Below are 25,570 nucleotides of genomic sequence, written 5' to 3'. Positions count from 1 at the left end.
TTTGATTTTATAGTAGACTGGTTAGGTTCCGAATATGTAACCGTAGAAGGAAGACTTCAAAGAATGCGATCAGATATCGATCGAGATGTCAGATTCTTAGCGGAAATAGAAGAACATCATCTCGTCGTACCGGATGTACAAATGGAACAAGCTAGAAATATAGTATTTTAATATTTTGTCGGTCTCTGTCGATCTCTGTCGATAAATATTTTCTTCATGACTTATATTATCGAGGATAAAGAACAAGAAAAACTGTTATATACCATACTCTGTTGATTATACGTGCCCATTGGTTCTTCCCATGCAAAATATCTTTCGATCAAAAGATATTAGAAGAACTTTTTGATTAAATTCAAGATAAACTGATTGAATCATACTACTACTACTACTACGAAGAAGAAGAAGAAGAACATAAAATGGAGGAAAAAAGACATGCGGTCCCGTTTTCCGCAATTTCATTTGCATCGCCACTGAGAAATCAAGGGAAAAAAAATAAACGTATGAATGATATAAAAAAAAAGTATGTAAATGTGTGTGGAGCGCGTGAGAATGTATGCGCTTAACATTGTGATCATTACTTTGTTTGTTTTTGTTTTTTTTTTTTAATGTATAAGAATGGCTCCTCAGACAAGACAGATATTAACTAGTTGAAAGAGATGCATTAAGACGTTTTATAGTTTTGCTAAAAAAAAAAAAATATATTATATATTTATACCTTTGGGTTGTGCGTACCATTGGTAGAACTGCAAATGAGACAACACACTTATTGAATTATATTTTATTTCATGTTAATCTCTTTTCTTTTTTATTTTTTATTATTATTTTAATTTTAATTGATCGCTTCGAAGAAATTTGTTTTGAAAAATATATTTCTTTCCCTTTGAGAGAAAAAATTAGAAAATAATAGTAAAAAAAAATCACTAACGCGAATAATATATTTATATCTCTCAAATCAATTTCCAAATTTTACACGTCATCGAAATAAAACACGCCTACTTGTTTTAATAAAAAAAAAAAAAAAAAAAAAAAAAAAAAAAATCGCGTCGTGGACGATAAATCTTTTTAATCGTACAATGTTCTAAATAAAATAATAATCGTGTGATTTTATCATCAAGATATGCACTACAATGTACGAGCGAACAATTCAGTAACAAACTAATCGTTGCTGCGTGATATTTCACACACACACACACACACACATATATATATATATATATATATATATATATATATATATATATATATATATATATATTACGAGCTTATTATCGAGCTGCCGAGAGAGATTAGGAAAGTGTCCACATATGTTGGACGATTAAACCATTGTTGGATAGTGTATAAATAGTGTACGATAGGAATATTTTAAGAAAAAAGCACGAAGAAGAAGAAGAAGAAGTCAGTGAACAGTCGACGTAACAAAATGAAATACTGAAATTTTTCATTTCAAACAAAAATTGTATAGTGTGCGTTTTCAAATATGAAAAAAGTCGATATTACAAGATTTCAATCGAACTTGCAATGCCCAAAAAAAAAAAAAAAAAGTAAAAATTATTTTACATTGTACTACCGAAGAAAATTGAATGATCATGTCTCTTTTATCAGCTCTAAAAAAAAAAAAAAAAAAAAAAAAAAAACAAGCAAACAAACAAACAAACAAATGAGCTATCGATAAAGCTACAGTAATTATTATTATTATTATTATTATTATTATTATTATTATTATTATTATTATTATCCTGTATGCAACGAAGAATTACAGTCGTTAATTGTGAATATATTTGTGAGAAAAGGAGATGATGGTGGTATTGTTTAAAATATTCTGTATAATATATTGTGTGTATTTCATAATAAGAAAAAGGAAATATATACTTGAAGCGATTTGTTACACAATCCATGAGAAGACAATATAACTACCCTCCTTTGATGTGTTAATATAATTTTTCATTTGTTTACTCTCCTTATAAGTATAATAATAAAATACAAGTTATACATTTGTGTTTGGCAGTATGCTTATAAAATGACTCTTAATGATACAATTGACTACTCGTAGATTAAAAAAAAAAAAATATAAAAATAAAAAAAGGACAATCGTAAGAGACAAAGTTTAAAATATTCCAAGAAATTTTCCAGGTGGACAAGCTGTCATTTGGCATGCCTTTTCTTCCATTTCAGTTTCCACTGTACTACAATCTCTTAAACAATGTCTCCATCTGATTTGTCGACCTTTACCGCAGGTGACACTGCAGCTGCTCCAACCCGTCCATCTGCCCCATTTACGACGTGATTTTCTTTTAATTCGATTCTTTCCAACAATCCTCTTTGCCAATGGAATCATTCTATCGTTTAACAAAGTTATTCTTTCGGTTTCTGATTGTTCCTTTAACGTAGTTTTATCGAGACTTGAATTTTTATCATCTAGTGATTTCAATGCTGAACTTAAATCACCTATGCGTACACATTCGTCAATGAATTTTGGTGTTTCCAACACAAATTCTTCCTCAATAATTGTGTTGTTGTTGTTGTTGTTGTTGTTGTTATCTCGAGGAACTTCAATCTCGCGTGATTCTAATTTCTTATTCTTTTTTATTATTTCTTCGTTCTCATAGCTCAAATAATTTTGTAACTCGTTCACCTTCGAAAAAACTTCGATAACGTTAATTTGACCAATCTCAATTACGTATCTAAATTAAAGAACTTAACTTACTTTGGTAACTAATTTCTCAGCGAGTTCTTTAATCTCTTCAATGGATTTTACTGCTCTATCGGCACGCGGTTTTTCATTTTGATTATTTTCCGATAACATTGACAATGATGACGATGTTTCAATAATGTTAGGATAATTTGGTATAATGTAATCTTTCATTTCGTTTCTTTTTAATCGAAATTTGCCATTTTTTGATATCCCTCTTTTTCTAAATACAATGTCGTATTTTTTATGTAAACTTCTTTTATCTCTTACAGTATCGTTCACAGTTTTCAAGTTCGCATCTTCATTTTCATTTATCAATGTTTCTTCTTGTTCAGCTAATTGTTGTTCGTTGTCATCTTTTTTACAAGATATATTATCCTTAGTAGAATCTTTCTTTTCTATTTTAGATTCAATCTTGTCGACAATCTTAGATGAATTATTTTCAATCATATGATTTGTTCTTTTACTTTTAGAAGGTGACATAATTTTTAATGAATTTGGATGACGTTTGTTAGTCCCTTTAAAAGAAATACCTTTTTTTTTACCCTTCTCACCTGAATGTTTCTTCATTTTTCTTCTCTTTCCATGTCCAACTCTTCGTCTACCATTTTTCTTAGATTTGTTCTCTCTTTTAAATCTTGTGTTATTTACTTCAACAAAGTATCCAACTTTATCCTCGTCATCATCGTGAATATTAACAAATGTTTCGTTAGAGTTAGAAGATACGTTTTGATAATTAGAATTATTATAATATTTATTAAAATTGTTTAAAGATTTTCCTGGAAAAGAATTTGCTAAATCTTCCAAGTAATTATTTTTCAAATGTATCAATGAGTTATGGCGATTATCAAATTCTGAATCAGTTCTTTTTACTCTAATATGGGTGTCATTTGACAATTCGTTTAAATCAAAACGTTTATTAATGTCATCAGAAAGCATAGGTTTTTCAAGATCTATTAATGTCTTTTTTTTAACAATTTGTTTCATATCAAACAAAGAAGTCGTCGCAGTCGCCATATTTCTTTCATTTACGTTTAAGGATTTTTTATTTGTAGAATTGAATGTTAAATCTTGATGATTTTCTTTAGAAATAATATACTGTTGCTGTTGATAATTATTCGATACACTGAAGGATCTTTTGTGACGTCTTTTACTTTCTATTATCGTAAGTATAGAAAGTATGATCAACGGAATCCAAATCCATTTGAAACAACGCCGTTTCACCATAACACAATAGCCTAATTAGCATCAATTTCTACAACATTTTTAGATCCAAATTTAATTTAAATTATTAGCGTATTATTTTTCACTATTTCTTTAAGAGACATTTATAAATTGTCTCATGATATATAATAAAAGTGACAATCTTAATCGATTATGGAAATCGATATCTCATTACAATGTGAATATAGAAAAATTTATATGACATATGAATTTAAATTTAGCGCGCAAAATTAGCCAATTGTAATAATTCTTTCTTTACTTTATATAAACACTTTTCGTGATGGTATAAAATAAATTACAATCTATTCATTTATACAAATTGATACGATACGAACTGATTAATTAGATTTACACGTAAATATAATATTTGTCAAACGTATAAATATATTATTCATCAAATGACAAATCATATTCACCATATGAATTTAAATTTAGCGCGGAAAATCAGTCAATTGTAGTGTGCTATACTAGCGCTTTCGTTACCACGTGACCAGTGTCTGCTTCCTGTCGGCTCGATTACCAATTGGCATTCAAAACACTTTAACCGATTATAACATTTTCCAATATCTCCATTCGAATTGTTTTATAAAATAAGGAATGTGGACTTTGAACTTCTCGGTAAGTTATTTTATTTATGTGATAATTATTAATCAAGATGACGATTATGAAAAATTCAAGAAATCATCACGAGGTTGGAGGGGGAAATCATAACCTCACATACATGGAAACTGTATTGGAGAATATCAAAATGGCGTGTTACGGTACTTGAACGAGTAGTTGAATCGTATTTTGATGTAGTTAAATTCGTCGTATAAAATTTGTTAATATTGAAAATTATAATCTCTTTCTCGTCGTGGAGAAAAATAGTGTTAACCAAAAGAAAAGAAATATTATGAAATTGCTATCGCGGATGTAATAATAGATAGTTCTTCCATATCTCGTATTGCAAGGTACAAAACTCGATAATGCAGGAAATCCTTCTGGCAGCATTCTCCATGATAACGAGTCTACTGATCGTATTTGGCCTCGTATTATTGGGTAAGAATAAATAAGCAAGAAACGCAAGGAGGAAAAATAATTTGTATAAACAAGCTGCTGTGTGATATTAATTTTATGATTATACGAATCTCTGAATTAAAAGAGACTAGGTATTTAACCTACACTATCATCACGTGTGTACTCACGAATAATAATGCATTGTTATTGTTTGGTTTTGATACATATGTCAGATAGTTTTATCATTTTTATTATATTGTAACTATTACATTTGTCATTTTTTGTAGGCTGGTACTTAGTTTGGAAGTTCTTCCTATCACGGTTCCGATTTGTACGTGAATTACTCGGTGGAATGAGCGAGTCTCCATCAGTTAATGATTTGAAGAGTGCTCGATCTCGTATAAAGAAAGTTCGTCGAGAATAAGTTCAACATTGTGCAATAGAAGAGGAATAAGAAGAAGAAAAATAAGAAGAAGAAGAAGAAGAAGAATTGATTTGTGACTTCATTAAATACAGAAGCAAGCTTTCAATCTAATTTGGAAATAATCACTTAAAAAAACACGTCAAAATGTCTATAAACATACGGTGTGCAAACACGGATGATCTATTGAATATACAACATTGTAATTTACAATGCTTACCAGAAAATTATCAAATGAAATATTATCTTTATCATGCATTATCTTGGCCACAATTGAGTTACGTAGCAGAGGATGAAAAAGGAAGAATAGTCGGATATGTTCTTGCCAAGATGGAAGAGGATTGTGAAGATAATCCACATGGACACATTACAAGTTTAGCTGTGAAACGATCTCACAGAAGGCTTGGTATTGCACAAAAACTTATGAATCAGGCTTCCAGAGCAATGGTTGAGTGCTTTGGTGCTAATTATGTATCCCTACATGTACGTAGAAGCAATCGTGCTGCTTTAAATCTTTACATAAGCAGTTTAAATTTTGAAATATCCGAAGTAGAACCAAAATATTATGCTGACGGTGAAGATGCTTATGCCATGAAACGTGATCTTAAATTTTTCCATTTAGAGAAAGAAAGTGAATTTAATGATACTTATATGGACATACATCCAGGTAGATGCTGCGATCATTCATAGTTGGATTGGAATATTTATACACGCTTGTATATAAATTGATCATTGAACATATTGCTGGTGTACTATTACATTTAACATCATGCCATAGTTTTTTGTGTTATTTTTGATCAAGAATCACACACACACACACACATGCACACACATACACATGAAATTAAAATGAAAATAATGTTGAATGATTTATTCTAATCGACTGAATGTTTCGCGTGCGTCATTGACAAAATTTAAAAACATAAAGAAAAAACAAAAATATGTAAAATGTCGTTGGAAATGTTTTATATATTATCATGAAGAATAATCTGTTAGTGATTTTAAAAAAAAAAGTGGTAATTGAAGAAGGAGTTATTCTCAAATTGATTCTACATTCTATGGTGCATACTTGATTGATATAGTTTGTAACAGAAAACAAAACAAAACAAAAATATTGCCTCTGTAATTACATTTAAATACAATGTACTTGAAACATGTAATTTTTAATATGCAAATTATCTCAGGAAATATAAATTTTCTCTTTAAATGTTAGGCATTATTGTTTTCATCTTTTTTCTTTTTTTCTCTTTAAACAAAATTATATGAATTAAATTGAGAGAAGAAGAATCTTTGAAATTATTTGAACTTTTTTGTTTGTTTTTGTTCTTTTTTTTTTTTTTCTACAGGGATGAGAGAGAGAGGAAGAAACGTTAGGCATATGCGTACACCTGTAATATAATAAAAATTGATTATATGATTTTAATGATATTTTCAAATTTATTCATTCGTTCGAAATGAAATTCGTGGCAATTCGATAAATGCATCCTGTAAATACTTCTTTCGAGTACAATTTGACACTTAAAAATTACATCTGGCATTGCACGATTGTTGAATACGTTAAACTCCATTTGTTGTTTGCATTTGGCTATCATATTCTTGTATTTTATTTTGTGTATACATATTTCGCTTTTAATAGGATTAATTATATATATTTATATATATAATGTGTATAAATACGTCTGCTATTTACATTAAAACTATCTTAAAACAACGCGATTTTTTCGATTGATCCATTTTCGATAGACACATGCTGCCCGAAGAATAATTTAAAAAACGTTTCACGTATATAAAGTATTGTATGGGATCGTAAGTATCATCAGGAACAAAGTCATTGGTGTTCGTAACTATAGTTCATTTGACCTCTTAAGCACACAACAACATTTGAAAAAGAACGTTTGTTTGTCTCAACGTTAAACGCGCTTTTTTTTTTATCATCCTCCTCCTCCTCCTCCTCCTCCTCTCCAACTTCACTTTAAACGCAATTATTTGTAAAATCTTCTGCTCGAACGATATTAAGATAAAAAAATAGGTACGCACGAGCAACACGATATTTGCGAACAAATTGATCCAGGTACAATGTACAAAAGGGAAATGAGAGAAGCGGATATGACATTTAAATGATATTGAGATAATTAAAACAGTAATATACGTGTGTACAATTCGATACAAAGAATATCAATCGATATATATATATATTACTGCTTGTTGGGTGTCTTAAAAGACACCCAAAATGAATCGACATGTATGATGAGAGCACCTAATGGTTTAACCATTTATATTAACTTTGGGAAAAAGTTGAATGTAAAAATAATACATTTCTTTTTCCCAGACCTAATATAATATGTATTATATATATATAAATTCTAAATATACAAGAACGCTATATAGTTGCACAAATGCATTATTTTACAGAACACTGCCAATAAATTATAATACAACGGCTTGTCAGCGAGAGATCACATCCGTCTTACATTTTTCTTTTTTCATTTTCATTTGTTTTCTTTCTCTTTCGGTTATACAATCTCTAAAAAATAAAGTGCGATATAAACTATCACCACATTAACGCGTTACAACTTTTTTTATATTATTCTAATTAGCAATTAGCGTTCGCAAAATCTGTTGAGTCAGGTATTTTTGTTGTTTTTGTTTTGTGCTCAAACAAAAGGTGCGCACGCTGATTTTGCTCCGATATTACTTTTTAATGGATATATTCATCCTAAACGATCGTATTAATCACAAAATTGCTGCCGAATTATACATATATATATATATATAAATACGGTTTCGTCGATATTTCAAGTCAAAATCCTTCGAATCACATTGTCGAAGGAAGATGGAACTTTTGCTGCATATTGTTATTTATTTATTATCCTTTTTTTTTTTTTTTTTTTGTTAAATCCTACCACTAATTATTACAATCAATTTCTATTGATCCGTGTGTCGTTTTATTAATAATAATAATTATTTAGAATTTTGGAACTTCGTTTATAGGCTGTAAAATGGAAGAGCTGTAGAAATATAAAAAAAAAAACCGATACAAATTGGTCGAAAAATTCGACATCGTAAAAATTTCGTATAAAATTTGTTGATGTTGTTGTTTTTACGTAAAAATGTACCATCTATTAATTAAACTAATTATCAATAATCAATAGTTTCATGTGAATTTATTATTATTCTTATTACTATTAATATTATTATAACTCGTGTAAATTTGTTTTGTCGTTCATCAAAATTGTTTCAGAAATGTTCAAAGGCAGTTGTTGTTTCGATATTAATATGGCAGGTAATCATTTTTAGCAAATTACAATTGGTTCCGGACGCAGCTCTCTCTCTCTTTCTCTTTCTCTTTCTCTTTCTCTCTCTTTCGTTATTAGCACGGAAAGAGAAAATTTTGATTAAATCGACGTACGGATTTCGCATCTACTCGAAAAATGAATGACACGTTTACGTTTTCTCTAGAAAATACCTAACAATACTTTTAATTCTCAAATACATTTATATAAATTCCTTTTTTTTTCTTTTTTTTTTTTTGTAATTTTTTGTTGGTATTTTTTTTTGGTTTCTTTTTCTTTTTTTTAATTAGTCTCCCTTCCAATCCTACTGTGCTAAACCTGTAAATCATAGGCCTAAAAAGATTTTGTTCTTATCTTTGAAAAGAGGACAAAGGGAGACACGTTCAAGTTTTGAGAATATTTTCTTCATCATTATTATCTGTTCATTCGAAAAAGGACACGTCTCAAGGATGATTATAATCTTATTCTTGTTTAATCGTCAAAATTCAGAATAGTTACTATCCTAGGAAAACATTTGACATCCTTCCAAATATCTTCGAGTTACTACAAAATGTTGTGTTAGAAGACATTGATTTTCTTGCTTTCATTATCCAATTATTCATTTTGGAAAGAAGAATAAATTCATGGCTGCTGTGCAGCATGTATCATGGCAACTTTGAGATCTTTGGCCAAGTGAGAAACGTCAACTACGCTATCGACCATCTCTTGAACAGCAGTCACGCTAGGAAAGAATTGTGCCGCCTGTTTCGTTTTTGATACGGTTTGTGCTAGAGCTTCGTTCAAAGCATTCGCACATTGAAGTACTCGCGTTCTAACGTCGTTTCTTGTAACATTCCTGTGTACTGTGTCACCTATGTGAACGAGCCGATGAGCACTAAGGACGACGAATTTGCCATGAGCCAGAAATACCTGTACAATAATTCAACAATATAAAATAATGAAGAGAATTCTTTTAGTTATCTAAACAGGAAATGATTTTCTTCCAAACAATTCACCTTGGGTGGTTGATTATGTTCAACCGTTTGCAAGAAGGCGTCAATGGCGTGAGTTAGGTGTGCACCGTGCGTGATCACCTGAGCAGCGTAGAATGCCAACAATTGTTTGTCGTTGGGATCCATGGGCGTCGGTGTCGTGGGTGGCATTTGAATGGCCGCATTGTCCGCCTCGGATACGAGTAAATCGTAACTGCTACGAAGTTCTTGCGGTAAAGATGCCCTCAATTCTTCCCGTTGTTTTGCCACGACCTCTCTCGAATCGAGATTAACGTAATCGTAGTCTTCCCCAGCACCGCTGTTGTTGCTGCTGCCCGTTGAGATGATAGAGGATCGTTTGAACAATAACGTGGAGTTTCCCTACAATGAGAGATAATCTTATTATCTCTTCTATCAAAATGATTTATGATACTTATTATTGAAAACGTGAATAGAAAGAACAATTAGGTAGGTTGGAGAGTTCATTTGTGTTATCGTAGTTGGAAGATGCTCACCTGAATGAAACTGGCAACCTGACGAACGTCTTCCGTGAGTGCTCGTGCGCACGCGATCAGCTGATCGAGTGGATCCGGTTGAACCGTTGGCAAAAGAGAAGGTGGTGGTGGCCCATTCGTAGGTGTCGGCGTGTCACCACCACCGCGACAGAGTTTACCCGCGTCCCATTCCATCGTATCCAATTCGGTGGCGGCTTCCTGCACGAGTTTGTCGGAGTCACGAAGTGCCTTAACCAGTGGTCGTAATTTCGTTGCTAGCCCCTTGTCAGGCGCTTTTGCCGCGTTACCGAGGGTACCTAAATGTGTAATGCAGAACGTATATTTATTTTCTTCCACTAGTTTCAAGTAAATTACCTTCGGCAAATTCAGCGAGATCATGTAAAGATGTTCTTAATCTCAAAGCTGCTAGCCTCAAATCCATCAATGTGGCATCCAATCGTTGAGGCGTTCTCCAACCTGGACTAACAAAACCCAATAACCTTGCTATCGCTGAGGAAGCTTCGCTTTGCAACCTCTGAAGACCTTCCAATGCTGCGTCTAATTCCAATGGAAGTTCCTTGTTCATCGGTACGTCGTAAATTTGCTGCGTTTGCATCGGAGGTGGCGGTGGCGTTGGCGTTTTAGGGATCGGTGTGTTGTGCCGCGATGGTAACGACGATGCTGGAAGACGTGGCCGTGGCACGTCATAGTCTGGAGCGGCGAGACTCGACCTGACAGATAATCAAATGTGTATTTGACTAAATATAGGGTTTAATTATTAAATCTATGAATTTGTACCTATTGGATCCACTGAGCGATCCATCGTTGGTTAAACTGGATGCCGAACTACTCGGTGTTAATGGTTGCAATGGTCTTGGTACGTCGTAACAATCTAAAGGCGTGATGCCAGAGCCACCAGAACAATTAGAATTTGGAGTACAAGATGTCGGTGGCCTTGGAATATCATAGCAAGATGGTGCAGGACTTGGACTACTTGCTGGGGAAGGAATTACAGGAATTGCTCGAGGTGGAACGTCGTAACAATCTGTCACATCGCCACCGTTGTCAACTGAACTTCTGGCGCTTGTCATGTATCGTCCTGCGAATTTGCAAATTCATTCTAGATTGTGGTTATTCGATTTAACATAAAAGAAAATGAGAGATTAGAAAATAGGTAGAGGAGTTAGTTTATCGTGATGAGAGTTATCGTGATGTTCGTGACGTATAGTAAAAGTAAACGAGGTCACTCGGACTGTTGGTCGACGAGAATCTAAACGCGAATTTTTCCCTCCGGCTTTAGTAGGAAGTTATGTTCCCAACTGATAGACGAGGATCGTTTAGAAATGTCTCCATGAAATCTCTCGAAGTAATGTATCGATTTATCGAATTTCGATCGTCTCGTTTATTCTTATTTATCGAACATCTTTACTCGAATCAAATACGATAAATCACACGGTTTGATATTACATTTCAAACTTACCCGTATTGTGCAAATGTTCGTTGTTCGAATTGAGGGGTGAATCGTGTCTGGATGGTGGTGCAGGACTTCCGCGACTCGCTGGTAAATCGTACAGGTACACGTCGCCACACTTTTGTGGTGTCACGACCTGTGGACAACAAAAAAATACGATCAGAACACTTAATAATAATTGGATGAAAGCATCCCCTATGAAATATAATTTTGTAGAAAACATCAACTAAGGGATTAACGATTTTGATCTAACCGAGCACCAATCATCGATGTTCCTCTTTCTACTCAAGGGGGATAGGGTTGGGTAAGTTCAAGGACTCATTTCGAGTGGGTACTCTTATAGTTTAAGGACTTCATTCTAATTGAATTCCATGTAAAATGGTTGCTTCCTTTTTTCTAGCAATCGTTTAATACATGCATATGTATGTGGGTGTATGTATTACATAAATATCATATATATTTTCCGGTATATGCAGATTTATTCATTTGATGTGGTAAAACACAAGCTCGCGAAGAAAATACAATTTTGTTGAGAGACAAGGGGATGGGATGAGAAAGAATAAGGGTATTTGCAACGAAAGAGAAAGAGAGAGAGAGAGAGAGAGAGAGAGAGAGAGAGAATAGGTCCCTCGAGAGCACAATCTCTGGCTCATCGTCCGCTGCTTTACAATAATAGAGCCTCTTCAACCCTTGCGTTATGCTTAAGCGTACTACACTTTTGTTCTTCCTACTCTTTCTTCCTCCTTTCAAAAACCACATCAGTTACTCCACCCCTGGGATGGATGTTTCAAATTTTTCACATTCCTAAATGCTTCTACATTTTATCTTTTCTTTTCTGTGGTAATGAAGTTCATGTACATTTTGAAAATAAGATAAGTTGGCCCAATGAAATAGGAATGTTCTAGTATTGGGTAATGGTGGAGGAGGAGGAGGAGAATTCAGGGTTGCCAGTGTCGAATGTAGGTCAAACCTTATCAGCGGTAGGCGGTAGAGTCCACCCTCGAAATAACGTGCTGCCACACCCTTTTCCGAGGACTCGCGTTTGTCGATTCGGTTCTCAATATTAAACCGCGATTGAGAGCTTGCGGTTAACAATGTTGCCTTTAGCTAAACGATTTTCCATCAATTTTATATCCATCAATTTATTTTCATAGAAAATGAACTAAACTTATGAAAATCACATTTAGATTTACTTCATTATGAAAAGTGAGAATTCAATTGTCTCCTATTTTCTTACCTGAATGTGTGTAATCAAGTTTTAAAGGAGTACAATTTGGACATTGTTCATTCGAACATACCCAACCCACCCTTATATTGGAAATAGATCCCCCAAAGAGAATTGATCATCTACGTGATCCGTTTTATTCGTGATCCAGGATGTAAACTCGACCATAATCAGATCGAGTCGAGTTCTGAGTCACGATATCGGAGGCTTGTGGAAGGAGAAAGCAAAAGATCGAGTTTGTGATCGACGAGCTATGTATGCGACCTATGTAAACCACTTTTATATACAACTTACACACATATGCGTATATATATGAAAGGTTCGTGCAGATATTACTTATAGGGGGCTATGGGATACACTATAAAGATATATATATATACGAGGTTTACACGAGTGCACACGAATAATTCTAGTTGGGGTAGGACCAATGTGAGTTCTTATTTTTCTTGTCTCTTGGGCGTTGCTGATCATTTATCAAGGTGACTCCCCATGTGCCGTTCACAAAAGTCGACATTTAAGTCATTCGTCTTCTTACCCAATGAAAGATATCACTGCCAATAATATCAACTAATTAACATAACCACAATCATTAGACTTCGTCTGGCCCAAGATAATCTTTCTGTCTTACGAGACTACGTCATTCGCTAGGAAGGTCGAGTTATTTTTCTCTCAAGTTGAATTTGCATAGTGATACATAAATGCATGAGCGATTATGAGTTCAATAGGCAAGGATACATTTTAATGGACTAAGTTAAAACCGTTAAAAGTACTTTCTGTTAAGTATCTACTTCAAGAAGAGTTTCTTTCTCACTCGTTTCAATCGATTAATAATAGCATTTTTATCGAACGATATTAGATCTTGGAATTATTATCTTTCGATAAATTATCGGTTAATAACTTGGGGTTTTATCCCTTTTCAAGCATCAACCTTTTTTTCTTTTTACTCTTCCCTATTACACTACCCTTCTCCATCAACGGATATCGTTATTATCTTCCATACCGTGCAGCCTAGTAATTAACTCGCTAGCTATCCCTAAATTACAACGTTTTTGTTGCCAATGGCGTAGAAACAAAAGTGCCTGACCCACCGTGCCTAAATGAAAAGTAGAAAAGGAATTAAAAATAAAAGAGAAAGGGTAGTTTCTGTTTTGTGAATTAAAGTCACATGCGATTCTACTATTACGTTGTTCCTTGTGTTTCGTATGAATCGAATAGTAGGGTATGTAGTACAACCAAGGAGAAAAGGAAGGGCTTGTGGTGGTACAAGTGGAAAAGGGATGGTTTGTGAAATCCAGTGGTGGGGGTAGCACGTCGGTCGATACCAGCGTCGCGACGCTAACTGTGAAAGGCGTATTACCCCACGGATGCGCGTTAGATAGAAAGAGAAAGAGGGTTTCCATGGAAACGCGAAAGGAGCTACTACTCCACCTCTTACGCAGCCAGGTCCTTCGGCATGTCTCAGCCAACGATAAGGATTTTTCTTTTCTCGGAAGGCCAACACCAACTGGAAAGGATTCTTGATCCCAAAAATATTCATGGAAGACGAACAATCCATTCACTAATTTCTTATTCTTAATGTCATTAACTTTCAATGAACTTTAGCCTTTGAGTACTTTGATCTTTGACTGCGGAAGATAGTAATTTGTTTTAAAGGATTGAGTTGTCTCTAAGTAACTTCAAGACTAGATAGATAAAGATAGTTTGTAGGTATAATATATAAAAAGAAAAAAGAAGAAGAAGAAGAAATAAGAACTCCCGATGAGAGTCATCGATTAATATTGATGATTTATCTTACTTCCTTTTTCTTTACTCATCCAACCAACCAACACACTAACCAACCAGCTAGCTAGCTATCCGAGGTCTTATCGATCGCTCACGTTCACACCGAAGTAAACGATTTATATCATCGATCCATTTGCCTGACCAAAGGATTTGCTATTACTACAACTACTACTACTACTATTACTACTACTACTACTACTACTACTGACGAGTGTAGATAATCCCACGCGAACGAGTTTCGCAGTTCATTGATACCAAGCCGTTAAAGAGACTCTACTCTCGGCCCACGCCCAGAGACTCGGCTGGTCGGCGTCTCGTTCAAGCCCTTTTTTTTTCTCTCTCATCTTTTTTCTTTCTTTCTCTCTTTCTCTTTCTCGTTTCTCTTGGCCTCGGACTCGCAGCTTCTTCATCTTGCCACGAACGCCATGACACGTTCTGTTCTTCCTTTTTCCATGCCATTTTCAGCCGGTGGAGAGAGAGTGGCAGTTCGCCTGACGCCGACAGTGACGGTTTTAAGAATCCTTCGCCCCGAGCTCCAACACAAATAATATATATGTATATTACATACATACATACACTTACACAAACGTACGCTTTTATTTAGCGACAGCAGTGGAAGAGAAGGAGGATAATATCGGTCACGTTGAAGAAGATTTTTGCGATTTCATGCTGTCAGCCAGTGTCGTACTTTGCGATATCTCCCGTCGACGTTCAACCCCCCTTTCCCCTTTCCCTGTCAGAGTTTTGAACGCAAACTTGCGTTCCTCTCGAATTAATCACGGATATTCCCCTTGGTTAAACCTAGACCGGATGGGATGGATGGATGCATACATGCTCTGGGTATCTTTCTCTTTTTTTTCAAACCACCATTGATAGACGCATCTCGTATTAATTATAAACTTTATGATGCATAGGATTTCATTGATAACATTAGGATTTATATATAGATCGGACAATATAATCATACAATGTTGATAAATTGTTAAGTCAAGTAGCTATCTACAATACGTCAAGTTTGCTGACTTTTAGTGATGCATAGAATTTCATTGATAAAACCAAGATCTATAATTTTTAATTTACAATATATTTATACAATGTTGATAAATTGTTCAGTTAAGTAGCTACCTACAGTACATCGGGTTTCCTAACTTTTAGTAATGAATAGAATTTTATTGATAAAGCTAAGATTAATATATCAATCGTACATTTGAAACTTGCAATACAATTATACAATGTTGATAAATTGTTAAGTTGAGTAGCCACTTAAAATACTTTGCAGTTTCCTTACTTGAAGTGATGCATAGAATTTCCTGAATAAAACCAAGATCTATAATTTTAAAATTACAATACAATTATACAATGTTGATAATTTGTTCAATTAAGTAGCCACCTACAATATTTTACACTTTCCTTACTTTTAGTGGTGCATAGAACTTCATTAATAAAACCAAGATCTATAATTTCAAAGCTACAATATAATTATACAATGTTGATAAATTATTAAGTCAAGTAACCACCTAAAATACTTTGCAGTTTCCTAACTTTTAGTGATGCATAGAATTTTATTAATAAAGCTAAGATTAATATATCAATCTTACGTTTGAAACTTATAATACAATTATACAATGTTGATAAATTGTTAAGTCAAGTAACCACCTAAAATACTTTGCAGTTTCCTAACTTTTAGTGATGTATAGAATTTCATTGATAAAACCAAAATCTATAATCTCAAAGTTACAATATAATTATACAATGTTGATAAATTGTTAAGTTAAGTAGCTATCTAAAATACGTCGAGTTTCCTAACTTATATAATGATGCATAGAATTTTATTGATGAAACCAAGATCTATCATGTCAAAGGTACAATATAATTATACAATGTTGATAAATTGTTAAGTCAAGTAACCACTTAAAATACTTTGCAGTTTCCTAACTTTTAGTGATGTATAGAATTTCATTGATAAAGTTAAGATTTATATATCAATCGTACAATACAATTATACAATGTTGATAAATTGTTGAGTCAAGTAGCTACTTACAATAATGTCGAGTTTCTCGACTAAAAGTAAGGAAAAACAAGAATACCGTTATTGCATATATATGCAAAATAATGCATGGTTATATATATATGCAGATATACTACTCAATATCGGAATAAGTTAGTATTTTCATTTTCTTTTTCCAGGTTATCGACGTTTCAAGTAGTCTTGGTAGTTTGACAACGTATCTCTACATACATAAATACATACATAAATACATACATAAATACATATATAATGTAATATATAGCACGCATATCGCTAACTCGTGCAGGTCCAAGGTAGAAAATCAGCTTACGTTACTGCTTTTGCTACTGACCGAGGGAAGCTACCGTGGTACGACGATCTGGTTATTCTATTTAACATCGTCGGAGCATGAAGCTACTTTCGCCTACGTCGAGAATGCTCCTGTGTTTTCTCTTCTTTCCTCTTCCTCCTCCACCTCCTCTTTCTTCACCATCTTCTATAGGGTGATTCGTTTACACGCTTAACTAACATACATCTTTCTATTGAATTTTATCGAGGGTGACGTCATTAACACTAGATTTGATTCCTCATTTCTAATTTGTTTGCAAAATGAAGTTCTTCATTCAAACAATGTTTGTAAGTTTGTTCTAAAAATTGTTAACAAAACATGCGTACATCTAATGTTAAGATGAGTTAGACTTTTATTTGGTGGATGACAAAATTCTTAGGGTTGCGTCAAAACCACCGTTGCGTCAGGTTAGGGATGACGTGTCAGTACTACTGAGGAATTTTCTAAGAAAATTTCTAACCTTTCTATCATGGTTACATTATAGTCTTTAATTTAATACCCTCGTCACAGTAGGATGGAAGATTCGCAGAAGTTACAGAGGACAATGGTAAGAGTAAGAGAGGAAAACGTGGATATGCACAAACGATGAAACACGACCGCCCTTTTCTTTGAGTTGAACCGTCCCGCACATTCCATCGTGATGACTCCTTGGACCACGTACGACTGTGGAACGTGTGCGGGTGTTTCTCCGTTCCTGATCTCTCTCTCTCTCTCTCTCTCTCTCTCTCTCTCTCTCGACGCCGTGTTGGAAAAAGAAAAAAAAAGACCGACCATCCAACCTGGGTGTATCTGTGTGTGTTTGTAAGTGTATAAGAAAGAGAGTTGGACATTGTCTGGACCCACGCGACATATAAGGGCACCGGTGATCTTTATACTTGGAACAGGACAAGAAGGACTCCTTCTAGGGTAGTAGTAACCTAAGGAATCGACTTCTCGTAAATCGTCAAACGATTTACTTCTTCAACGACAGAAAATCTTCCAAGAAACTTTGATTTTACTTGGTCACGAGTATTTGTATCAAGTTTATCTCATTTAAAAAAAAAACATCTGTTAATTTGTTTCACGACACCTGTGATTCAATGTCACAAGGTTTGTCTGTTTTATAACTCTGACGATGAATAATAAAATGTAAAATGAAAAATTGAGCATTCTATGGGATGATAAATATCCTGAGTTGGATTTTAAACTTTGCTATTAACATATATATATAGTATTTAGTATGTGTATAGGAATTTGATTGTCCTGACACAGAGTAAGTTTGAAAATGACGAAGATGAAATTAGTTTGCTCGTAACGTTGACCTTTCATCGAAGAAAAAGGGGGGAATGTAGACTGTTAAACGTGTTTTCTCTTCCTCCACCGGTCGTATTCCCGTCATCGACGAGAAAAGAGAAAAAAAGAAAGAGAGAGAGAGAGAGAGAGAGAGAGAGAGAGATGGAACGCATCCGAGCAAAAAACAGGACGGACTCGTCATTGAAACAAGAAGAGCTTGAGAAAATGTCGAGTGCAAGAAACTGAGAAGCTTCCTCCTCCTTCCTTCTCCTCTTCCTCCTCTTCTTCTTCTTGTTTTTGTTCTTGTTTCACCTCCTACCAATCGTACCAAAAATACGCACCAACTCATGCGACTACACCTAATAAGAATAAAAGGTAAAGACCGAGTTACAATCTTCACCCAAAAGAGCAACTTTCACGAGAAGATTGTTTCTTCTTACTTAGCAATGCGAATTTTTATTGGTGTTACGTAATTCGTAACTTTTTCATCTTGATTTATTCCAAAGAAGTAGAAGAAGAAGATTTCTATGTTACTTTATTGCAAGGATGAAATGAAAAATTACAATACTTGGTCGTTGTATTGGATTGTTCGGAAAGTTCGTGCCGATTTTCGATACATGGCATTAAAATTATTTTGCTAAAAAACCTAAAAAGTTCTTCTACTAAAAAACCTGAAAAGTTGTTTTGCTAAAAAACCTGAAAAGTTCCGGATGTACCAAATTTTTGAAGTTATTATATTATTATATTTATTATTTATTATTATATATTATTATATTATTTTTATAATTATATAAATATATATATTAATAAAATATAAATAATTATAAATTAATTATATAAATAACAATTAATAAATAATACCAGGTATAAATAATATGGTACATAAATAATTATATAAATATATATTGGGATCTCTAGCACTTGAATACGCGCTATCTGGTGGTTAAATTCAAAATTAGAGTAGATAGGTCGAACTACTACACCACGCCCCTTCCCGAGATCCCAATATATATATAATTATAAAAATAATACAATAATATATAACAAATAAAAAAAACTGAAATATGTTGCATCTTCCATCTTCCGTCAAAATCGGCACGAACTTTCAGAACAACCCAATAAAACGGGACGTTCTTTAATGAATATGATGATGATGGTAGTTGTGATGGTACTTTGAGACCTTCCTTAATCTCAGTTGATAGTTCTTCTTAATTAATTTTCTACCCTAAGGTGTAAAAGTGTGTGTGTGTGTGTGTGTGTGAGGTCTTTACGATTAGAATAAAACTATTTTGCAATATTTGTATAAACTTTGTTTAGTTTGACCCCAAATGAATGTCAACACACACACATAGTTATTACACACGAATAGACATAATTCACCACTCGACTTTTGATAATCTTTAATTGCCATGGATGTTAATTAACATTCGCTTTGCGAGTTTACCGAGTTAATTATTTCGAGTGTAATTTACTCGAGGGTGGTTAGAAAGAGTGGGGTGGAACGATAATCGATATAACTGGGTGGATGGAATATTCGCTTTCGTTAGAAATTGATGTTCATTGCAGCTGTCGAACGATGCCAAAAGCAAACTGTAATAAGAGAGAGAGAGAGAGAAAGAACTAAAGTCAGCTGATTTTGACAGCTCCCCTTTTCGTTCATGGTTTGCTTAGGTTCGTTGGCCGAGCATGGGGGAGTTACAATGAAAAAGGGACTTTTCTACGCGACTAGAACAATAGACGTATAAACCCATAGGTAGCCATTGTCAAATCGAGCCCCGTTCAAATAGAAAATGAATTAATTTAGGATGGCCAGATGTCGTCATTGCCACATTGAGCGTGTGTTTGTGTGTGGTTTCATTAAAAAAACCAATGATGTTTCGTTTACCATCGAAAGAGAACAAGTACATGTATGTATGTATGTATGTGTGTGTGTGTGTGTGTGTGTGTCTTTTATCCTATGTGCCGCTTAGAAAAAAAAAAAAAAAGGGAATATTGAAGCATACGCGTAAAAGTACCTATACGGTGATTAAATTTATGACAGTGGATGATAATCTCAGTCTCTTTGAAATTCACGTGGTTCTTTCAAAAGTTAATCAGAACGTGATTCAACACCCTGCTCCTAGGATTTTCTCTCTCTCCCAAAAAAAAAAAAAAAAAAATAAAATAAAATAGTGTTATATTTAAAGTGAAAAAAAAAAAAAAGGAATGTGTGGATATATAAAACTTACCCTATTTGGTTGTACGTGCCAGCTACGGCGTTTTCCGTGCCTCTGTAGACCGTCTTCGGAAATATTCAAATCAGCTCTGCTACCTAGCAAACAACCTCCAGTATCATATTGCCCAGCCAAAATTCTTAATCGATTTCCTGGACAAATTCCCTATGACAAATAAATATCACAGACATTAGAATTTATTTTTAATATAATATATTATATATTCTATTTAATATAATACAATGTATTATATTAATTGTATTAATATAATATGTAAATTGTCAAATGTATTAATACAATGTATTGTATTAATATAATACAATGTGTTGTTATATTAAATACAATTATTTGGAATAAAATAATTTAGTTATATGATTATATTATTAAATATTTTATTTTAAATTGTAATTTTATATTATATAAATTAAATTTATATATTATAATTTTATTTATAATACATTATAATTAAATATATTTAATATTTATATAATACATTTGTAATGTATTATATTAAATACAATTATTTAAAATAAATTAATTTTGTTCTATAATTATATTATTAAATATTTTTATATATAAAATTTTTATATATAAAAAATTATAATTTTATAATAAATTAAATTTATATTAACAAAAAAAATTAAATTTCTATTAAAATTTAAATTATAATATATTATAATTAAATATATTTAAATATATAATACATTTAAATTTAATATATTTAAATATAATACATTGTAATATGATTATAGTTACAAATACAAGTATTCGAAATAAAATAATTTTGTTACATAATTTTTTTAAAAATAAATATGAAATATTATATAATAATATTATTACCAACGAAATAAAAAAAATTATTTTATTTAAAACCCTTATCCTATATATTATATTTAATATAATATCAATATTACATTGTATTATATTAATATACAATTATATTTGAAATAAAATAATTTCTATAATTATATTATTAAATATTTTTAATTATAATTTTATATTAAATTAAATTTATATTAACAAAAAAAATTAAATTTATATTACAATTTAAATTATAATATATTATAATTAAATATATTTAAATATAATACATTACAATGTACTATATTAAATAAAATTATTTAAAATGAACTAATTTTGTTATATTATTATATTATTAAATATTTTAAATTATAATTTTACATTAAATTAAATTTATATTAATAAAAAATTAAATTTATATTATAATTAAATATATTTAAATATATATAATACATTACAATGTGTATTATATTAAAATACAATTATTTGAAATAAAATAATTCGGTTATATAATTATATTATGAAATATTTTAAATTCTAATTTTTTATTTATATAACTAATATTATATAAAAAATATTAGATTTATAAATTAAATATGTAATATATTAAAAAAAAGAAAAATTACAAATTATTAAATATTATTAACAAATAACCAAACAAAATTATTTTATTTAAAACCCTCTTATCCTTTATCATTACATTATTATTAATTTTATAAAAATAAGAACCGATTTTATATCTTAATTCAAATCTAAATAAATTTAATTAAACTACTTTTAAAATAAATGACTCAAATATTATAAAAAAATTTTTACTATTATAATTTTGAAAGATAATTTTAGTTAGAGACACAATGGTATTTCAGCAACAATTCACGAGAGGTTGAAACATTTCAAAGTGAGGGGAATATTCCTGAAATGCGTTCTCCTGTTGAAAATCTCCCTCTCTCTCCCTCTCTCTCTCTCCTTTGCATTTCTCTTCTCTTCTTCTAATAGCTGACGAGAAGATTCGAGAAACAAGAAACGCACCCCAATTAGACGTTCCTGTATTCACGAAACTCTCCTAATTCCACGAAATCGAAACGAAAATAAACGGAAGACCCTAACTCGCCTTTACGTTGTCGCCATTTTTTCAAACACAATTCTCTTCGTAATTTCTCTCTAAAGGGACACTACTTTTAAATGAGCCGTTTATTTTGAAAGTGGCCTAACTCCATTTTCCAAAAAAAAATCGAGTTAGTTACCGTAATAGTTACATTTTTACATGATCTTTTCATTCTAAAGCAATTTGTTATAAATATAATTAAAATCATGAAGATTTTGTTGCAAGAAAATTTGACGATTAACGGAATGATGAAAAATTTATTTTCAAAGTTGCCTAACTCCATTTGTCAAGTATTATTTTCCGATTTCACGTGGTTATTGTACAACTTCATGTTATGTATCAATAAAGCATTTGAGGTTGCTTACATTCCAAGTAAATATAATGAGACAACAAGATTTTGTATGAACAAAATTATTAGAAGACGCAATTTTGAAAAGGGTAAAGAATTCTGATGAAGAATCAATAAACTGGTTAAAAATATGTTAGATGCGTTTTGTTAAAAATGAACCATATACAATTTTCTATAAGACATCAATGAATGAGAATGAAAATTTGAAAGTCCTGAATTTATTACCACGTCAGAGTAGACCAAGAAAGTTCGAAAATATTGTATAGACACGACTACATTTTTATCAGACTGATTTTTTTATCATTGATATTTTTATCAGACAATTAGAACAGTAAAATTCAAGGACATAATTATTGACCTATTACCATATATACCACCGGAACATCATGATTTCTTCAAATCCCTTTCACACACAAAATATAGATGAGTAGTAAATTGTTTTGTAGGTTATGCTTGTAATTTTGTACGTTATGTAGTTAAAAAATGTTTGGAATCGCATAAATTATGTTTCTGATATGTTTTAAAGATATGTAAAATAAATTGAGTATTGTTTTTTTCAATTTGAAGCATCTTAAATTAGGTTGAATGGAGTTAAGTCCCTTTGAAATTGTATAACAAATGAAATTGTTGATTTTGACTGTGGCCTAACTCCATTCGTGATTAGAAAACACATATTATCCATTTAATAATTGTCATTATTTTAACAGAAATTATAAATTGAACTCATTTAGATACACTCAAGCAATATGACTGATTAGTATCTTGTACGTATATTTTTAATCGCATTGATATGCAAACTCTTCAATATCTCGATTCGAACGTAAATAGAGTTAGGCCACTTTCAAAATAAACGGCTCAAATATCTATGTGTATGTGATACAAAAAAGGGATTTTATCAACCCTCTTTCTTTCTTTATTATTTTACTCACAATTGTAGAATTCCAAATTGAAATAAATAAATTTTCAAGTAAATTGAATGAAATTAATTACAATTTTAATTTGTAAAACTTGTCACGAATACAACAAAATATTTAAAAAAAAAAAAAAAAAAAAACAACTGTACAAAGTTCAAATTAATTTGTCCGATTGTGAGATATAACTTTACAGGTTTATCGGATACACCTGTCATCTTTGTGGAAAGAACGAAATCGATTCGATTGTTAAACCACGTTCACAATGAGTATTCTTCAGATTTGTAATATACAGAAACTCAAAACACTGTTATTGACAACACGAGAAAATTGAATGCTTGAAATGCAATTATATTTAACGAAACCATTTAATACGAGTAGTAAATGGTTTAATACAAACATAAAAATATAATCGAAATTTGAATAATACATTTGGTGATTATTGCAACGTTGTTTAAAACGATCATTAATAATGTCAACGTCAAACTATTAATGAATTCAATCGAATTGCTTACGATTTCGAAAATTTATGATGCAATTTACTTTCCTACCATAGTTTTATCCTGCAATATCTAAGATTAAATCGTGATAAAAGGGGTGGGGAGGATGCTTAGTTGAGATCATCGAAAATAGCAAGACTCAAAGCTGACTAGGCAGAAAACAAGGAAACCAAAATTCTAAGAGTTCATGTTAATTCATTTAAAAACATTTTTCATTCTAACTAAAGCTGTTCTTACCAAGCATTCAAATCATTTTCTTTTATAAGTTTGATGCATCTCTCTCGTTTATTTTTATTAACGCTAACAACCAATTGAAACTTTCAATTTATGCTTATGCATACACGCGTAGATGTATGTGTATTCAATAATTCGTAATCATCAGAAATAAATTATTCATCAATACAATTCAGAAACAAATATTTAAACACAAATTTGGCAGATGATAATGATGATGATGATGATGATTTATTGTACTTGTTACGAATTATTCAAGAAATATTATATTGAGTTGTTCAGAAAGTTCGTGCTGATTTTCGATAGATGGCATTATAAAGTTCTTTTTGCTAAGAAACCTGAAAAGTTATGGAAGCACGAAATTTTAAGGTTATTATATTATTATATTTATTATTATATGGCCTGCTTATATTTTGAAAGTGACCCATCTCCATTTATGTTCGAATCGAGATATTGAAGGGTTTTTGCGTTTCATTGCAATTCAATTCAATTTTTCCATTCAGAAAGTGTTCTGATGCAAATGGTCGTCGCCATATTGAACCTTTTTTATAAATAGACATAAAAATTAAAATGTCTCTCATAAGGTATATATATATATATATTTATTATTATATAATAAATATTATATTATAATATTAATATATATAATATAAATAAATATTATAAATATTGTAATAAATATAAATTTAAAATATAAATATTATATATAATAATATATATATTATATTAATATATATACTATATATAAGATATTTATAATATATATACTCTATATAAGATATATATAATATATATATATATATATATATATATAATAATAATATATATTATATTAATATTACAATATATTATTATATATAATATAAAATTATAAATATAAATATATATAAAAATATATATATATTGTAATATTATACATAAATATATAATATATAATAAATATAATATATTGAAATATCATATAATAATAATCAATATCTATAAAATTTTATATATATTAATATATAAATAATTATATTTATATAATTATTAATATATTATGTAAATATAATTATATATTATACTAATATATTATATAAATAATATTATTATTATTAATATTATATAAATATAATTATTAATATATTATATAAATATAAAAATAATGTAATAATATATAACAAAAAAAAAAAAAAATAACTTAAATAGGTTGCATTTTCCATCTTCCGTTAAAATCGGCATGAACTTTCAGGACAACCCAGTATATATATATATGAAGAAAC

General features: G+C 31.1%; 4 protein-coding genes across 11 annotated transcripts in view; 2 read left to right on the top strand and 2 right to left on the bottom strand.

The window, feature by feature from the left end:
* Positions 1-1,890, top strand: part of LOC107071072 (serine/threonine-protein phosphatase 4 regulatory subunit 1) — a 107,154-nt gene extending 105,264 nt beyond the window's left edge. For all 5 annotated transcript variants that reach the window (XM_015329757.2, XM_089174427.1, XM_015329758.2 and 2 more), the window contains one exon: positions 14-1,890. In XM_015329757.2, the coding sequence (XP_015185243.2) occupies positions 14-171 (158 nt within the window). In that variant the 3' untranslated portion in view covers positions 172-1,890. The remainder of the gene's footprint in view (positions 1-13) is intronic.
* On the bottom strand, positions 579-4,910 carry LOC149031881 (uncharacterized). Its single transcript, XM_089174350.1, has 3 exons — positions 4,868-4,910; positions 2,705-3,927; positions 579-2,632 (listed from the first exon to the last, which is right to left on the bottom strand). Exons 1-3 carry the CDS (start codon positions 4,908-4,910, stop codon positions 2,105-2,107), a joined length of 1,794 nt encoding a protein of 597 aa, XP_089030476.1. The 3' UTR covers positions 579-2,104.
* vnc (GNAT family N-acetyltransferase vnc) lies at positions 4,409-6,537 on the top strand. Of its 4 annotated transcripts, none has more exons than XM_089174474.1 (2): positions 4,409-4,531; positions 5,197-6,537. In XM_089174474.1, the coding sequence occupies exon 2, from the start codon at positions 5,478-5,480 to the stop codon at positions 6,018-6,020; it is 543 nt and encodes a 180-aa protein (XP_089030600.1). In that variant the 5' UTR covers positions 4,409-4,531; positions 5,197-5,477; the 3' UTR covers positions 6,021-6,537. The 4 variants fall into 4 exon arrangements, with proteins under 4 accessions (XP_089030600.1, XP_015185214.1, XP_089030602.1 ...); XM_015329728.2 differs by lacking the exon at positions 4,409-4,531 and adding an exon at positions 4,599-4,951; XM_089174476.1 differs by lacking the exon at positions 4,409-4,531 and adding an exon at positions 4,599-5,061.
* A 198-nt stretch (positions 6,538-6,735) lies between these two features.
* p130CAS (Serine_rich_CAS and FAT-like_CAS_C domain-containing protein p130CAS) overlaps positions 6,736-25,570 on the bottom strand; it is a 60,440-nt gene continuing 41,605 nt past the window's right edge. The window contains exons 3-9 of the mRNA XM_015329727.2: positions 20,424-20,573; positions 11,569-11,695; positions 10,887-11,187; positions 10,464-10,819; positions 10,110-10,405; positions 9,619-9,975; positions 6,736-9,532 (exon numbers count right to left, since the gene is read on the bottom strand). Of these exons, the coding sequence (XP_015185213.1) occupies positions 9,245-9,532; positions 9,619-9,975; positions 10,110-10,405; positions 10,464-10,819; positions 10,887-11,187; positions 11,569-11,695; positions 20,424-20,573 (1,875 nt within the window). The 3' untranslated portion in view covers positions 6,736-9,244. The remainder of the gene's footprint in view (positions 9,533-9,618; positions 9,976-10,109; positions 10,406-10,463; positions 10,820-10,886; positions 11,188-11,568; positions 11,696-20,423; positions 20,574-25,570) is intronic.

The sequence above is a fragment of the Polistes dominula genome, unplaced genomic scaffold (genome assembly GCF_049000335.1).
Source record: "Polistes dominula isolate Pdom_NZ unplaced genomic scaffold, Pdom_raw_medaka contig_83, whole genome shotgun sequence".
Taxonomy (NCBI): Eukaryota; Metazoa; Arthropoda; class Insecta; order Hymenoptera; family Vespidae; genus Polistes; species Polistes dominula.
Note: the sequence above shows the minus strand (reverse complement) of the source record. Positions and strands in the feature narration are given on the sequence as shown.

What these genes read in the sequence shown, in the direction of transcription:
- LOC149031881 (XM_089174350.1), bottom strand. Translation starts at nt 4,910, where the DNA reads ATGGAGAATGCTGCCAGAAGGATTTCCTGCATTATCGAGTTTT. An exon ending in TTCCTGCATTATCGAGTTTT is followed by an intron (nt 3,928 to 4,867) that starts GTACCTTGCAAT and finishes GATGCTAATTAG; the next exon opens with GCTATTGTGTTATGGTGAAA. An exon ending in CTGAGAAATTAGTTACCAAA is followed by an intron (nt 2,633 to 2,704) that starts GTAAGTTAAGTT and finishes GTTTTTTCGAAG; the next exon opens with GTGAACGAGTTACAAAATTA.
- vnc (XM_089174474.1), top strand. Translation starts at nt 5,478, where the DNA reads ATGTCTATAAACATACGGTGTGCAAACACGGATGATCTATTGAATATA.